Consider the following 18121-nt stretch of genomic DNA (forward strand, 5'->3'; position numbering starts at 1 on the left):
CTATCATCCATGATCATTATCAGTATCATCATTGTGTCAGCTGAATTATTAATTTTTTAATGACAATTATGCAAACATTGTTGTTTTTACCAACCTGTGAGCTTTTATCATCATTTTCTTAATAGTGCATAGCCATACGCAAATACATACATGTATAAATGATCATAACACTGAAGGCTCTCCATATTTGAGATTTATTGGACCTATCACATCTCTTGTTAGACAAGACCCAGATCACAACTTTCTTTTCAGTACTAGAAAGAAATACAGAAAGTCCAACCCAAAATGCAGGTAGAAGGCAGTCAGGCTAACATATTAGGTCCTATAGATACATACCTCATGTGACTTGTTAGATTGTATCTAAAACCAGATTTAACAAGAATATCATCAATGATTGCTCTAGTGTTTTGATTGTAAAGGGACTACTCAACCATGAGATGAAGTTAAATTTGTACAAAGAGAGTACTATCAAATCAACAAAACAGTGAAATATAAAAACTGGAAAAAAAAATCAAGACAGAGTGGAGTAATTACATGTATATCAGTTTAATAAGGCTCAAAAATTTTTGGCTGTCAATATTGTAAAATAAAGCCATTATTATAACACTATCTCAGGGGCCATGGAAGGGGGGAGGGGGTGAGGGCTTTAGCCCCCCCACAAACCGTGTACAAAAACATAAAAATGACCATATGATTGGGATTTTTTGCATATTCAGCCCCCCCCCACTTTGAAAACCGTTCCGCGGCCCCTGTATCTCACAAAAGTAAAAATGTCTGTAACTTAATTAGTCTTCTATCTTCTACTCGCATACATTTATTTTTTATTTTGTTTTTTTTTTAATCTTAAATTATCAATTAAAATCAACTTGATCTCAGGGAAGAGGAACCTTTAAATTTTGATAATTGTTGGCAAATAATGAGTCTCTACAATCACTTTAGTATAAATTACCAGTTAACAGATCATATCAAATTAGCAATGTAAAATTTCAAAGTTGAAATTGCTCATAATAAGTCAAAATCAATTAAAAAATAGAGCAATGAATCAACAACATATAAAGAAGTTTGAAATGATGTTTTGATGAGAGAACTACTCTATGTAATTTCCTACACATAATATAATAGCCAAATAAAAACAAAGGGAACAAGGATTATTGAAAAAGTTTTCCTTACCAGCTGGCCATCAAATACTTTGGCTACAAGCTCATCATTTTCCACAAGAAACAGGGAACACCTAGAGTTGCAGAAAGAAAAAGAAAAGCAAGGACATTTTCAGTGAAGTTGTCATAATTGAGACATTTGCCTCATATACCCCTTTCATAAACCCAATTACTATGAATTAGGCGGCTAATAGCAGCATAATTTGGTCGTAAAATTGGAGGACAAGAGTTATCCGCATTACTCTGATGCTGCTATTATCCGCATAATAGCGGCATCAGGATAAGATTTTGAGTTTATGAACGCATTTCCAAATAATGCGGATAATTGCCATGGTGCGGTCACAAGGTCACCCTTTTCCAACACAACCGCATCGGAGGGGGCGTGTCCAGTTGTCATGGCGATTATCCGCCTTTTCAGGACGGGCGCTCGTAAAAATAATGCGGCTTATTTTCGGAGTTTATGAACGCAATTTTTATTGAATTATCCGCATTACTCTTAGGCGGCTAATTGGAGGATAGGTTTATGAAAAGGGTATTACAATCATTACTTTTAATCTGTAAGGTTGCCTAAACATCAATTTTTTAATTGACAATTTCAAATCTGGCTAAAAATGTATAATTAAAAAAGATCTATTTACAGAGGGAAGAGATGAGCACTTAAGATAAATGATGGTTAGACATTTCTTCAGCCTCGGGCTGGTTATCAAATTATTGATGAAATCCAATTCAGCTGCTTCACTTTGCTTAAGGTTGAGTCTCATCAGGTGTTTATTAAGAATGAGTTTATTCATTATTGCATACCATGCTCTTTAGGTCAATGGCCTCTGTGAACTTGAAGACTGGAAGTGAAAAAACTAATTTAGATCCACATTACCTTTACATGACCCTGTGAAAATTTAATTGAAGTGCACCCTTGGTATTCCCTCTCAGAATAGATAAAAAAAGGAAAGCTGTTTGATGAATGTCTTTGTCAGACAGTAAATGTTTTGCTTGTCGTAATTTTTTTAAATATGTTCAAAAGAATGAATTCAAAAGAACATTTTGTGGAATATGAAACATTAAATCAAATCAGATCAATCAAATCAAAATGATGAGTGTTCTGAAAAGCCCAGGTGACCCATGAGTTCATAATACTTACACTTTCAGACATCATCTGTCTTTTTAAGAGTTTCTTGGAAATATGATTATTGTTGGTAGTCTTACCTTTCAGCCTGAGTTAAGTTCCTTGCTTCTTGCATGATCTCTCTCAGGAGTACATACACATCATCTGCAGACATCAAACAAACCAACCAGTCAGTCAGTAGACAAAACTATCATAAGTTCATTAAAATGCATATGAAAGATATCCAACCTTTTAAGAAATGAAAACTCTTCACTTTTACTTTTCTGTATAGTAGAAGTATTTTTAAAATGGGACACTAATGATGGTCTGTGATGAGTCTCAAATTTCATTAGACTAGACTATCAAAAGTTCATTAAATGTCTATGAAAGATTTCTAACCTTTTAAATGAATGTAAACCTTTCACTTTTTACTTTTCTGTAGAATATTATTACTAAATGGGGTAAGTGATGATGGTATGTGAGTGGGTCTCAGATTGAAACTGCTGAAAAGAAAAACATGATACAAATGTGTGGTCAGAATGACGTAAATCAAATGACTGCATTTTTTGTTGGATGGTAACACAGTTATCTATAGAGAAATATTAGTTGTGGTCATGATCGCAAAATGAATCGTAACCAAAATAGCCATCTCATGTTTTTATATGAATACATGATATACCAGATATCCTGCCAGTGGCCCTGTAATTAGCAAAATAAAATTAAACAAACATTAGGCATATCGTCTCTAAAGGGTCTTTTTTTTCAAACTACTGTATATTATAACACATGCCAAAATATGCCTATTCCTGTTAATTGTTATAGCATACATCTTTCTTGAAGTACCTAAGTGTACTCGTTCAGATTGCATGTACGTCAAAACATAATATGAACCATGATTAACATGTTGATTTCATAATATTCTTAACAGTTAACTGTTGCTCACTGCAACTGAGTCAAAACTGCTATGCTTCAAGCATGTATTTGCTTATATAGTTTGCCTCTGCATTTTACTCATTAATATATATATATATTTTTTTAATGTATTCATGTCTTCAGTCACTACATATAAGATTGTCACTTGGTTATGTACTTTATGCTATATTATGATTATGTTTCAAGCATTGTTAATTTGTTATGTATATTATTTCAATAAATGCAGAAAATCCTGCAAAAAAAAAAAAAAACCAAACAAGAAATAAGAATTGGCAAAATGGAATTGTTTGTACTGTAACCATACCAACCATGCATTTATAGCATAGTTTTCTTAGAGGCAATAATAGATTTCAGGGATATATTACAAACCACTGATAATTTCCATCATCAGAACAGAATTTCCATCATCAGAGCTTAATTTACTTCTCTGATGGGAGACATTGGATTTTTGAAACCATGATTTTACAAGCTGATAGACAAGATTTTTTTTTGTATGAACATGATAAAGGACAGTATTGCACACAATTTCTAGTTGTTGTACACCACAAAAAACATGAACTTGATCCTATACGGGATCACATTCTCCCCAAATTTCTGAACTACTTAAAAAAATATATTAAACAAGTAACACAGAATTCTTATAAAAATGCCATTTCATCTCCTTTACGCTTTTAAGAAATGTTTTCTTCTTCACCTATTGATCTCATAAATGTGTAACATTAACACTTATAGAGACCAACTCCTTCACTATACTACTAGTACTATCTAAAATATTGCTTATTAGTGTGTTTTTTTTTTCAAAATAATAACAATAAAAGTAAAATGCAGAACCGTAGTTAAAGAAGTAATGGAACAAAGTAAAATTAGGTGAAATCAATTAAGAGGTGAACTAAATTGGTGAAGAAATTAGTGCATGATGTTGAATTGAAATTAAAAAGTTAAAAAACACACACAAGTCCATTGAATTGTAGAAGTTTTAACATGAATATTTCTTCTCAATACAAATAGGATATAATAGTAGTTTTGGGTTCAAGTTGTAATAACACAACAATCAAATGACCCAAATCAGAAGCTACAGATAGAGGACTAATAGTATTTCTCAAATCATTGCAGGCCCGAGCCTAGCTATATCTCTTAAGCTTCATAAAGAAATCAAAGTAGTAATATGAACCAGAAATATCATGAGAAGAGAACAATACTACATACATCCAGCTCGCTATGGAAAATTGGAAGTGATATGACCAATAAAGATAACCATTCAGACATCGGTCAATGTACTCTCACATATTGCTCGCGATACTATATTATTTTTTTTTCATAGATACGCACTTTCTTAAAATTGTATATATATATATATGTTGTGATGCTAAGTCTACATGTACCAAATGCTCTCGAGATGGGAGTATATAACATAATGAGATGAGGGTCAACTAAAAAGATGATGCAGGAAACCATAATTAGCTTTATACATGCTTGTAAGGTATTCCCAAAGATAGGATTTTATTGATTTATAATTAGTTGATATCTGTGAGGAAGGTAAGAATATTATCATTTGATTGTATAAAAATGTGCTGGGTTCAACATTTGAAAGCATTTCATGTATATCAGAAGGAGAATGACAGGGGGTTTATAGATTTTTTGAAGTCTTGCCTTTGTACACAAATGGATTTATCAACATAAGATATCAATGTCCCTAGAAAAGAAAGTTGGCTTGCATGCTTTGCTCTCTTAAAAAGTACAGCATTAATTACTGTCAAGTGACAATAATTCTTATTCAAAAACAAGTGGAATGCCTCTGGCCGTCTCACCTGCATCACGCGTTTCAATATAGCAGCAGTGCTGACTTTGAATACTACTCTAACTCGCACAAGATGTTCAGTGATACATGGTTACTCTTATGTCCACTTTTTTATGAACTAGACCAATAAACTTACAGAGATATGATGGTTATTCAACAAAAAACCCCAACATAGCCAAAGTTCATTGACCTTACATGACCTTTGACCTTGATCATGTGACCTGAAACTCGAACAGGATGTTCAGTGATACTTGATTACTCTAATGTCCAAGTTTAATGAACTAGACCAATAAACTTTCAAAGTTATGATGGTAATTCAACAGATACCCCCGATTCGGCAAAAGTTCATTGACCCTAAATGACCTTTGACCTTAATCATGAGACCTGAAACTTGCACAAAATTTTCAGTGATGCTTGATTACTATTGTGTCCAAGTTTCATGAATCAGATCCATAAACTTTCAAAGTTATGATGGGAATTCAACAGATATCCCCAATTCGGCCAAAGTTCATTGACCCTAAATGACCTTTGACCTTGGTCATGTGACGTGAAACTCATGTAGGATGTTTAGTGATACTTGATTAACCTAATGTCCAAGTTTCATGAACTAGGTCCATATATTTTCTAAGTTATGATGACATTTCAAAAACTTAACCTCAGGTTAAGATTTCGATGTTGATTCCTCCAACATGGTCTAAGTTCATTGACCCTAAATGACCTTTGACCTTGGTCATGTGACATGAAACTCTAATAGGATGTTCAGTAATACTTGATTAACCTTATGGCCAAGTTTTATTAACTAGGTCCATATACTTTCTAAGTTATGACGTCATTTCAAAAACTTAACCTCAGGTTAAGATTTGATGTTGACGCCGCCGCCGCCGCCGCCGTCGGAAAAGCGGCGCCTATAGTCTCACTTTGCTTCGCAGGTGAGACAAAAATCATTGACAAAACCAATGATAGTTTCTTCCAATAACATTATAGAATGATGCAAACACAAATATTAAACTGCAAATTATAATGACAACAAACTATTCCTAAAATATTTTAAGCAATCACAATGAAAGTAGAGTTCTATCAAGCAAGTAGTAATATCTGCCTCAATCTTTTTTGAAAATTTATTCAATGATAAGAATTTTGTTCACATACATGCCATGGTTATATTAAAACAGTGTTCATTGACTGCATCTCAATATATCATAAAAATATGGAAACATTTTAAAATTCCAAGGAGAATAGAACAAAGATAGATAACTCAAAGCCAACTGATAAATTACAAATCAATCAGAAATATTAAAACCTTCAGAATTCTTGGAAAAGGGAAAAGAAATGCATTGAGTCTACAAATGAAAAATAAAATGAAGATGTGGCACAAGCGAAAATGTCAATAAATTGGAAGATAAAGCGAGCAGAACGTTTGAAGTGCAGAGTGTACTTTAGACGGATAGACGGGAAATGGTAATGGGACATAAACGAAAAGGACACATCAATTTTGATCCTTTCTGGAACAGTCTGACTTGATGGGAAATACTAGGAGAGTGGTAGAAAAAAGAAAATAAGAGGCGATAAAGAGACAGAGAGAGATTTATAGAGCAACAGAGAGAGAGAGAGAGAGATAGAGTAGGAGTAGAGGGAAAAGAAGGAGGAAAGGGAGAAGGAAATGGAAAGAGAGAACAAGAGAAAACAGACAAAGGGAGAGGAATAAAGAGAGGAGGGGTGGATATAACATCAAAATTAAAAATTTAAAAAACTCATGGAGCATTAGAAAAGAGATTGCTAGAAAGCGACAGGAAAATTATACAAGAGAGGCATATACAATGAACTGAACAATAAATCTATAAATATAAAACCAAATGCAGGACAGAACTGAAAAACAATGGGGCAGATGTGAAATGAGAGAAAGGGAGAAAGTGAGTGGGAGAGAGAATGAGAGAGAGAATAACAAAACGAGGTTGGATGAAGTACAGTAGTTGATACCTCACACTCTAAATGCATTAGAATCTCATGCTATTTCTAAAAGGGCAGAGTTATTAAAGTTGATTGGTGTTTTTTTTTCCAGCTCGTGATCATACAGATGTCCACCACATCTTGACATAAGTATGAACTCTACACTAGATATTTCGCACTCTGAATGGTCACATGTATCACCAGAATCAAGTAAAAAGTCTTTTCTGATATAAAGCAAAGAATAAAAATTGACAGGTTTATTGGAAGCATAAGTAATATTCTAAGATTTTAGTTGCAATCACGTAAAAATATAAAAGGGATACACTGTAGGTAACTCTATTTTCTTGAAGAAAAATAAAATACAGTTTTATACCATTTCTAAGCACTGCAGGGTAAGGGATGCCATTGAATATAACAAGTTTAATCAGTTAGAAATCATTGTCTTGCTATAACACCCATCATATAAAATTATCTTGAACAACAAATGACTTGTCCTTACGACTAGCAATTTGATAATACATAGCTTCAATTGAAACAGCTTCCCAGTTAACCTTTTTTTCTTGAGGCATGTTCTCAAGTCATCTGACTAAATAACGCTTTCATTTCAAACCTCAATTATTAATCAGCAATGATTTTCAAAATCAATTGCGTAATGTTTATTTACTATCTTTTTCTATTTACATCAATACAGAAAATATAATTAAAATCTATCTGTGATCAATCATTAATATCAATCTATGATCAATCACTAAGCTTTGTTTTACAGCGTAATTCTTGCAAAAGAAAATGTAAAGTGATTAAGAACTAAAATTGTCATCTTACCAATGATATTTTTCAATGCATTGTAAATTGGTTTCATGTATCACCTCCTCAAAGCTAGGGATGACTGAGAATAGCATTACTCAAGTTTCCTGCCCCTCATCTCTTTTGATCACATTCATGATTATAAAAGCTCCTCTTAGTCTGGTCCAGGGCATTGAACTCAGCTATCATCAATCTTTCATACATAATTTATTTTTCAATTACATTTTCATACCCATCGGCTTTACACAACCATGGTTGAGTAGATTTTTTTCTCTTATGATTTTCTTTGCATTCTTATAAAGATTTGTGTTGTGCAGGTCTCAAGAGAATAGCCTAGAATTACGGATCCCAAAACAAACTAAGCCATTGATCATAAGGCAGATTTCCATAATAGATTGTAGTGATTAGTATCGCACATATCCATCGTATAATCAATCGCACATATCCTTCTTATAATCAATCGCACATATCCATCGTATAATTCACCGCACATATCTATCGTATAATCGATCGCACATATCCATTGTATAATCAATCGCACATATCCATCATGTAATCAATAGCACATATTCATCGCATAATCAATCGCACATATCCATCGTATAATCAATCCCACATATCCATTGTAAAATTCATCGCACATATCTATTGTATAATCGATCGCAAATCAATCGCACATATCCATCGTATAATCAATCACACATATTCATCATCAGAACAGAATTTCCATCATCAGAGCTTAATTTACTTCTCTGATGGGATAGTACATTGGATTTTTGAAACCATGATTTTACAAGCTGATAGACAGATTTTTTTTTGTATAAACATGATAAAGGACAGTATTGCACACAATTTCTAGTTGTTGTACACCACAAAAAAACATGAACTTGATCCTATATCACATTAACCCCAAAATTCTGAACTACTTTTTAAAAATCGCACATATCTATCGTATAATCAATCGCACATATCCATCGTATAATCAATATCTATGGTTTGTATCACAGGTCCCAGAACCAGAAAATGAACAAAGCACTTTACACACTGAAAGGTAAAGATGTTATAACAATTAATTGATAGGATTATAAAATAGAAGTGATCTACCCCCCCCCCCCCCCACCTTCTATAATTCAAACTTACTTGTCCAGATCACACATGCATGTTTATCTTGATTGCGCTAAAACTTATCCACCATGCCAAAATCATCATTCTAGTATTTCAAAAAATGATTATTTCAATTGAATTTTGGAACTTTGTATATCTGACCACTGTTGGAGTTGAACTTGAATGATGGACTTTCACATTATACATGTATCAATTGACTTTGATTTTTTTTTCATTTCTTGATAGCTTGACTATATTTACTTGCCCGAAAGGGGAAGCGAATTCAAAATTCTCTTCCTTTTCTTGATTTTGACTTGCACTTGGCAAGCAAGAGAATTGGACCAACTGATAATTGACCGCAGGTAGGTAACATCATACAGCTACACAAACATACATACATAGATATACGTGTATCTTCTGTTCACTAAAATATATTGATCATTTCACCAGCAAGCATCTCTTTGTCAATATCAGTCACTGGTTAGATAATATTGAATGGCTATGAGTGTGATACATTGAAATATCTATTTACACAAAGAGCCAATATTTGCATTTATTTCATGAACAAGTGGAATGCCTCTTGTATTCTGGCCTTCATTGCACTATTCAAAATATCAGCATCTTAATTTTGACAACTACCATGAATAGTTTTTAAAGAGAGAAAAATATTGATGAAGAATCCTAAATTAATTGATCTAAAATGACGTTTGACCTTGATTTAAAAACTTGTTATTCATTTCATATAATTCATATCAAAATACCATCTCATCTCATACAAGTTTCATTAAGTTTGATTAATAATCAAAATATGAATTTTTATCCAAGTTAAAGGTCAAGTCCACCACAGGAAAATGTTGATTTGAATAAATAGAGAAAAAACAAACTAGCATAACACTGAAAATTTATCAAAATTGGGTGTAAAATAAGTAAATGACATTTTAAAATTTTGCTTATTTTTCAAAAACAGTGATATGCACAAGTCAGTGACATGCAAATGAGACAGTTGATGATGTCCCTTACTATTTCTTTTGTTTTGTATCGTTTGAATTATGCAATATTTATTTCTTTTACAAATTTTGACAATATGGACCAACTTGACTGAACCATATATAGTATTTAACATTTGCTAATGCCATATGTTCAGGGAGGAATTATCGTTGTTTCAATTGACGATGAGAAAATTAGAATATTTCATTTTTCATTTAATAAAATACAAAATAGTGAGTGGATGAGGTCATCAGTCTCCTCATTTGCATACCGACCAGGATGTGCATATAATTGTTTTTTTAAATTAAGCGAAACTTTAAAATGTCTTAACTTTCTTATTTTACATCTGATTTTGATGACATTTTCAGTGTTATGCTTGTTGGATTTTTCTCTTTTTATTCAAGTAATTTTTTTGTTGGGATGGACTTTTCCTTTAAGATGTTCCACATTGATATCAGTTCACTGACCCCAAAATGACCTGTGAACTTTGCCTAGTGACTTGAAATTACATTACTCTATATATATACCGATACTTGAATTCCCTTATCTCAAGTTTCATGAAATAAGTCAAATTTCCAATGTTACGATGGCAGTTAAAAAACTTAACCTTGCTTCAGATATGATGTTGACGATGCTTGCTTCTGCTATGCAGGCAAGAAAAAAATATAAATCAAATATTGGTATTCCAATTATTATTTATATAATCCATCATTACTTGAAAATCATGATTCACTGTTATTTTTTTTTAAATCTGTGACTTTCTGTCCACATGCATGGATGAACCTTTCCACATCAGATTTGTGTAACATGTATCACACTATTTATTAGCTTATTTGTGACATAAAAAGTAAATTTGTTCTTTTTTTGCAATCACCTTGAAAGGATAAACAGGTTCTGGGTTTATCAGGCGCAATTTGTCATACAGCATACACTCACCAATCCGTGCACAATGGCACACTATCACATGGGCATGGAAAATATTCATTAATAATCCTTTATCTTTTGGGAACATCATCCAAAATTCATTTTATGATTACAATCAAAATCAGGATCATTATCTACATAAGCATGCATATTCATTCAATACTTCTGCTCTCTGAGATGACCTCTACAGACCTACAAAATAGTGTTATGTCTAAAAGCTTACATCCATCTATTTAATAATTCTTCATATATTGTAAATATCAATGAAGCTAGGTGGATTCATCAGGATTTTTCCAATCGTTCCTGCCCTCTTAATAATCCCTAGCCTAAACCTTCAGGGTAAATCCACTCACCTAAGCTCATATCATCCACAAATACAGCTGACCTCTAATCAGGTACATAACCTACACAGTCTAGCTTGAGCTTGTTTTTGCTTTGAAGATTATTAAATATGAGATTCATTCAGATATTTGGAAATTGATGGACAATAAGATCATGGGAGGATTACAGGATGGACAAAAGACGGAAGACCCCAAAACACAAAGCCATTAACAACCACCTACAGGGGCTTCAAAATTCTCTGCCCTATGTAGGATATTGATTTTATTCATATTCTTGAATATTGTTGTAGCAGAAGTAGAAAATATGGTCGCCCTAAAGCACTACAATTGCGGAATTTTAGGGGCGATTTAGGGCTGTGATGGAGGCAAAATCGCCCATTGCCGTCATGCATTTCCTATGCTGCTCTATACATAGTTTCATGTCCTAATCTCACCATCCACATATCCACCGGATATATTATTCACCCATCCTACCCTGGCTTACACCCCCCTCTCTCAAATTCCTGAGTCAATGCCTTCCATTTACCTCCACATTCCTGCCGCTAACCTCCATAATCAAGTCCGAGCCTCAATCTCTTCAAGATACTTTGCAAATCAATCAGAGAGAAATATGATGGAAGTGGGATAAGCTCTTTATCATCATTGCTTTCAATGCGGGGCCAATTACTTTACCACGCACCCTCCCCCCCTGCAGCTGCTTAAGAACGGCAAAGCAACAAACAGGGTTTTCTGCAACTAAATCAGATTAAGAGGATAAGATCCTAATGTGAAAGTTCAACGCTAAGAAAGCTTCTGATTTTTGTGTCCGATGGCACAGGAAGGTAAGAGAGAAGATGATATCAAGAGAGATATCTTGTTAACAGAATTCAAAAAGAAGATATGTTGTTATTTTGCTAAGGAATAATGCAACCGAGCTCTTCAGATTTATTTTATACACTGACCAATGAACAGATATTCATACCTCAGCTGTATGTACAAAAAAAATTATCAATTTAAGTATGAACATGATCAAGTGAGTTCAACGATTATGAAATCAGATAAACACCTTTATATAAATGAAATGAGAACTTTCATTGTGCAAAGAGAGAAAATAACAACAGAACAAAGTAAATCAAAGCAAAAGAGAATAAGGATAGCCAGCATGCAAATGAAATATGTCATCTTTTGAATAAGTACAATATTTTTTAACAAAATAGATAATAAAACATCTCCATGAGAAATGAAAAACAATGACATCATGAGTTTTCATGGAAATGAAACTCTAAACAAACCCCCCTCCCAATGAATTACCCCATGAATAAATCCCACTCCCCTGGAAGAAAACAAAAGAAAAAGAGATTTTTAAAAAAGCACAAAGAAAATGAAAATAGAAATAAATACTAAAAAGATTAATGATAAATGTAGAATAGTTTCCATATTGCATGCTGATAAAACTCTATACGAGTAGAACAAATTCAAAAGGGATTTTTTTAAAACTGAATATCAATCACTCCCCAACACATGATACATGTATGCATGCACATAAAGAGCTCAATAGTCAACTGGCAAGGAGAACATGGATTAAGGGATTGCATTTCTTTTGACTAACTTATCTCCAAGGGAGGAGTGGGATATAAGACTTATAACCAAGATTTACTTAATTAGGCTTCTTTCTTCTTTTTTTCCTCATTAAAGATGGTTGACCATTGAGCTATTCTTTGTAATGGCTAGAACCTTGTTTTAAAGAGCATTGTAATATTACATGTACATGTTAAGCAACAATACCGATAAAGTCAAAGAACTATGAAATGTAGTGAAATTCAAACAGGTCAACTTGAACTGTAAAGGCAAAAAAAAAAGTCCTGGTAAGTATTTCACAAAACAGATTAGCTCAGAGCAGATTTATCACTATTTGTTTTATGATACACTCCCCAGGTTTTCAGAGAGTTTTAATCATGACAAGAACTACAGCACAATGCTGTGAACACTGAAAATCAATGCAATATTAAATCACAAGAAAAATTGAGTTATACTTCATAACTCCCAACTAGAACTGTAAAAGCCAAGATGAAAACTGAATCAACAACTGTAGAACCAAGAACAGTCCACCTACATGTTTCTTGGAGACTTGGACCTTTGGACACTGGGAGGCTTGACTGAGAGATCTGCTGAATTTCTACATTGGATGAATTCCAGTCTAGCTGGAAGGTAGAACCTCTAGTACACAGCAATCTATCAGCGTCATCTGTCCCAAGAAGGACCTTGGAGCTCTGGAACACCTTATAGGAATTGTTACTTTGGGGATCAGGGACAGCATCATTTGCAGAGAACTGATGATCAATGCTTGCAGTGTCTGGCTTGATGCCTGCACCAACGGTTTGACTGGAAGCAGAGGCAGTATTGAGAAGGTGACCACTTGGTGACACGTAGCATTCACATGGAATAACATCATTGAAATCCTCAAGCAAAAGACACTCTGAAAGACCTGGGGTGGTCAGTATGACCTTGGGAATTGTCTTTTTATTACATGAAGGTAGCAGCTGCTGATCATGCTGAGGACCTTCAGATTTCATGTCATATGAAGCTCTCCTGTAACAACATTCACATAGGATACTCTTGGCACTGCCCTTATGATCCACAAGACTGGCTGACGGCTTTGAGGTCAGTACTTCCAAGGATTCACAAGGAACGGCAAGAGTGGTAGTACTGGAATGGGGACAACTGTCAGAGCTACATATTGATTTGGCACAGATGATAGAGCTACTAGAAGTCCCTGAGGACTTGGCGACTTTGAATAGTGGGTACCTGTCTCCTTGTAATGATACACTGCTTCCAAAACCAAGTTCAGTCAATGCTTGCAAAGTTTCAGTCTCCATACTATCCCAGAGTACCCGTCGGCTTCCTGCACTGCTAGAGCTTGACGATCCAACCAGACTACCTTGACTGCAAGTGCTACTGCTGTCTGATCCATCTGAAACCCCATCATCAGTTGCTCCCTCGCTTGCTAATAGCGACCTCTCAAGATGCAAGAACTCCTCCACACTCTCAACCTCTTTTTCCGACATATCCCTCCACCCTCTCACACGCCCGAAAGAATCACAACTCTCAAGACTCTCCAAGCCTACATCTAACTCTGTTCCTTCGAAAGACTCTTGGAAGGTGAAAAGATGAGCCTTTGACAAAGGGATGACGTCTAAACTATGAGGGGCATGCAGATTGATCTGTGCATTCAAGGAAGCTAATTCTAAGGGCACCTGAGACCAGAGGATTGCATCATCTTTGAACTTACCAAGATGCGTGAAGAGGTTCTTGGCTACTTGAAGCATGCACTGTAGCAATGAGAGAAAAATGACCAAACTAGACGTTACCATGGAATGCTATTCATGAGGATTATTAAAGGTCTAAAATTGTATTCACATAATATGGTAAAACGTTTGAAATATAATACATACAGAGGCAAATCTGTCATATAAATTCTTATCAAAGAATTATAATTAAAATGCTGTTTTTCCAGAATTTTAGAAATTTGATCACTAGATTTGAAACAACACTATAGGAGTATAAACATACTAATGCAACATAATTTATTGGTGAAGGGTAATTATTTAACTTCTGAACGTGATGGCAGATAAGAGAATGTGAATACCTGTGTTTCATGCTTTAGCTGTGTTTCTTTCTGTAGGGCTAATGTACTCGTCAGGACAGGTACTGTGTATTTGAAGCAATGTTTGATCACGTCAATGTCTGCATTTGTGTATCTAAATATTGAAAGTAACAGAGAATACATTGGTTAATAATGACATCTTGCTTTTATGAAACACTTCATACATCAAAAACACACATGTACACACACTCAAAATATTTCTGTGTTATGCTTTACAGATTACTATCAGATCATTAGACTTTGGTGTACCTGCAAAAAATATCAGAACAATCTCCATTCAGGGGGGGGGGGATATTCCAATAAGTAAGAATTGATGTTTTCATGCTATCAGGTACTTGGCCTATCACATTGGTGGAGAGTGTTTACAAGTTACTGACATCAAATCAAAGAAATTCATGATAAAAACAGGTCAATGGTTGGAAACACTGAACATCATAATAAATGTCGAGAACAGTAATGTAGTTTAGAATACACAGTTAAGGAAAATTTTAGGGAAATGGGTTATGGTCTTCATTCCTACATGCCCTAATTTTGTTAAAGTAATGTCTTTCATACCCATTTCTCTTCAAGATCACTATTGTGGCCAGCAAGAAAATATGTGATAAAAGCATTTCATATTGAAAAAAAAATCAAACAGGATCTGTAGGAAGCTATTTTCTAAACAGAAATATTGTGCAATTTAAAATAACCTTTTCAAATGCCCAACCTCAACTTCTCTCCATTCTTGCTAGGCCTACTATATATATATATATGCAATAGTACAATAATTTATTGCCAGTGATGACAAGATGAATTAGTCTCTGCAGCTATCAGAACATTCATAAACAAATGAAGCCTCAATGGTTTGTCACTTTAAAGAATGTTGATATACCGAAGTGATTGAAAGATCAAATACAAAATCATTAACAAATTTTCATGATATTCCTAATGAAATTTGTTCACCTAATAATGTATATTTTTTAACATCACAAATGTATCGTATGTACTCCAATCTTGCAACGGCTATTTCCATGTTACATGTATAAAAGCATAAATTAGATGAAATATTTCCATCACTGAGACTATATCTTGAAAGTGATATAACAATTACTCCAGATGAACTCCTATTTAACACCCAACTGATCTTGTTAGACTAAAACTTGATAAAATCCAAACAAAACCAGTTTGACACCCTGGGGAAATACAATCCAGAGAGCTGAGTACAGATATGTCTTCAAAGACCACCATGTACTGTATCTTCTGCCTCCACTCCCTGATTGACGTTTTATCAGTTAAATCTAATTCATCTCTTTCTGTCATGCCAACTTAGCATCAATTACCAGCACTGAATAGGATCTTCTAACTTAATCTAAAGATGTTAATGCAGGGTGATATCCATGCCCTCTGGGAGAAGAAAGGGGGGTAATTTGGCACCCCTGGGCATGGTTGAGGAATATTTTGAATTCAATAGGATGGCACATGGGATATGTTAACAATCTAATTCATTGAAACGCTGTTCCGCTCTCTCAATAAAACCTACTGAGTACTAATCTGAAGTATTATTATTGTGAAATATGTATGAAAGCCAATTATTTGAAAAAATTCTTTATAAGTATTATGGAACTCAGATTAAGATTAACATTTAGGAGTGATAAATGACAAGAAATTTTATTTGCATGATGATGATGATTAAAAATAATTTATGCCATTTCTAATAAACTGTTTTTAAACCCTTCTTTAATGATGAAATGCAAGAACAGCAATATAGAATGCATCACTATAAAGTTTCCCCAATATAGAGAAAATGAAAAATACCCTGAAGCTAACAGCTCAATTCCATCTACTTATCCAAAGTGAAAGGTTTTGCTTATTATTTTGAAAAGAAGAAATAGGAAGAGAGCAATGATGCAGCAAAACAAATCTTTTCCACAACTTCCAGGGATAGCGGATCGATGATGCGAGGAGCAGATATTTATTGCCGATCAAATTAATTGGCTGCATGATGGGATAGAACATGCTAAATTGGGCCCCGATGATTATCAGTCTGCCTGTCTCCGATTTCATTTTGATGAGTGAAAGTAACACCCCTCGCTGTGTTAGGGTAATAAATAAGCTCTCAACGTGACATTTAGACAAACATACATTAGATTAGGGTAGTCGTCTAACAATCATTCCACTTCTCTATTCAAGATAAAACAATAGAAAATGAACGGGGATGTGACTGCGAAGCATTTCCTTACAGCCAGATCTTTTAACACATAGTTTACATTCCCAAAATGTAGTATTTACATACATGCATGGATGACTGCCCCCCCCCCAAAAAAAAAAAATTCTGGTGGGAAAAAAAAAAAGAAACAGAGAGGGGGAAAAGTTCAGAAAGAAAAAAAAAATAGAATCGAAAGGGGAGGCATGGTCTGTGTAACCCAATAATACCCCGATGATTCAATTGAATAAAATATGACATCAACTGTAGGTTGTCTTGTCCACCCCCCCCCCCCCTTTCCCTTTCTTCAAAATATCCTGATACTGCTTCTAGCTTTGCAATACAGAGATTTTGAAAGGAAATTGGGCAGGCAATCCTAGATGTCACACTTGTTAATCCATCTGCTCATGAATATGACAGTGTTCAGCAATACCACTTATTATCAAGACTATTCTCTTTGTATCTTTCTGTTTCCACCAATTTCTGTTCCACTTATTCTTCATTAAGAACACCATGTTAGTTTTTTGCAGTCCTCTTCCACTCTCTGTTCTACATAAACATATGTCAATAGCCATCAGAAAAAAAAACACTAAAGACCTAATGGCAAGTTCACAGTCAACAGGTCAAAACTGAATATTCCCAATCATTTGTTACATATGCATTACACGCATGATTGCACCGAGTGACAGCTTTGGGGATGAATGGTAAACTAGTGCATTGGCCAACCCCAACCTACTTTAGATCTGATTTGCATGGTCAAGCGCAAGATTGAAGGGTACACATCTTGTTGATGATGAAGAGCTGTTTTTTTTTAGAAAGCTTCTTTTCGCTCCCGTTTTTTGCAACACAAAATAGTTATGCTGCGATGATGAGAGTCGACTATTGAGTGAAATTTTCTTGATAAGAAAACAGACATTTTGAAAAAGAGTCTAACTCTCTATCCCAAAAAATTGCAAGATATTGCAAAATATACACTTAACAATTAGTAGAGTGAGACTCTTTTCACAATTTTTATTTTTCTTATAAAGAAAATACAAGGTACCATACAACAAAACGTCTCTTTTTTTTCATTCTAAAATTCAATTGTTCAAGTAAACAAAAATATTCTTCCAATCAATATAGACACATGAAATATCACAAAACTCAGGAACATTTAAGAGACAGAATTGAAAATACAATATTTCAGTTGTCTTCATATT

The 18121-nt window shown here is 34.2% G+C and overlaps 1 protein-coding gene across 3 annotated transcripts in view; it reads right to left on the reverse strand.

Moving 5' to 3' along the window:
* LOC121415967 (cGMP-dependent 3',5'-cyclic phosphodiesterase-like) overlaps positions 1-18121 on the reverse strand; it is a 107194-nt gene that overhangs the window by 19965 nt on the left and 69108 nt on the right. For 2 of the 3 annotated variants that reach the window (XM_041609567.1, XM_041609418.1), the window contains 5 exons: positions 14723-14834; positions 14366-14405; positions 2361-2424; positions 1171-1231; positions 337-360 (listed from right to left, as the gene is read on the reverse strand). In XM_041609567.1, coding sequence (XP_041465501.1) covers positions 337-360; positions 1171-1231; positions 2361-2424; positions 14366-14405; positions 14723-14834 — 301 coding nt within the window. The remainder of the gene's footprint in view (positions 1-336; positions 361-1170; positions 1232-2360; positions 2425-14365; positions 14406-14722; positions 14835-18121) is intronic. The other variant, XM_041609492.1, reaches the window with a different exon arrangement.

This window comes from Lytechinus variegatus, chromosome 1, assembly GCF_018143015.1.
Source record: "Lytechinus variegatus isolate NC3 chromosome 1, Lvar_3.0, whole genome shotgun sequence".
Classification (NCBI taxonomy): Eukaryota; Metazoa; Echinodermata; class Echinoidea; order Temnopleuroida; family Toxopneustidae; genus Lytechinus; species Lytechinus variegatus.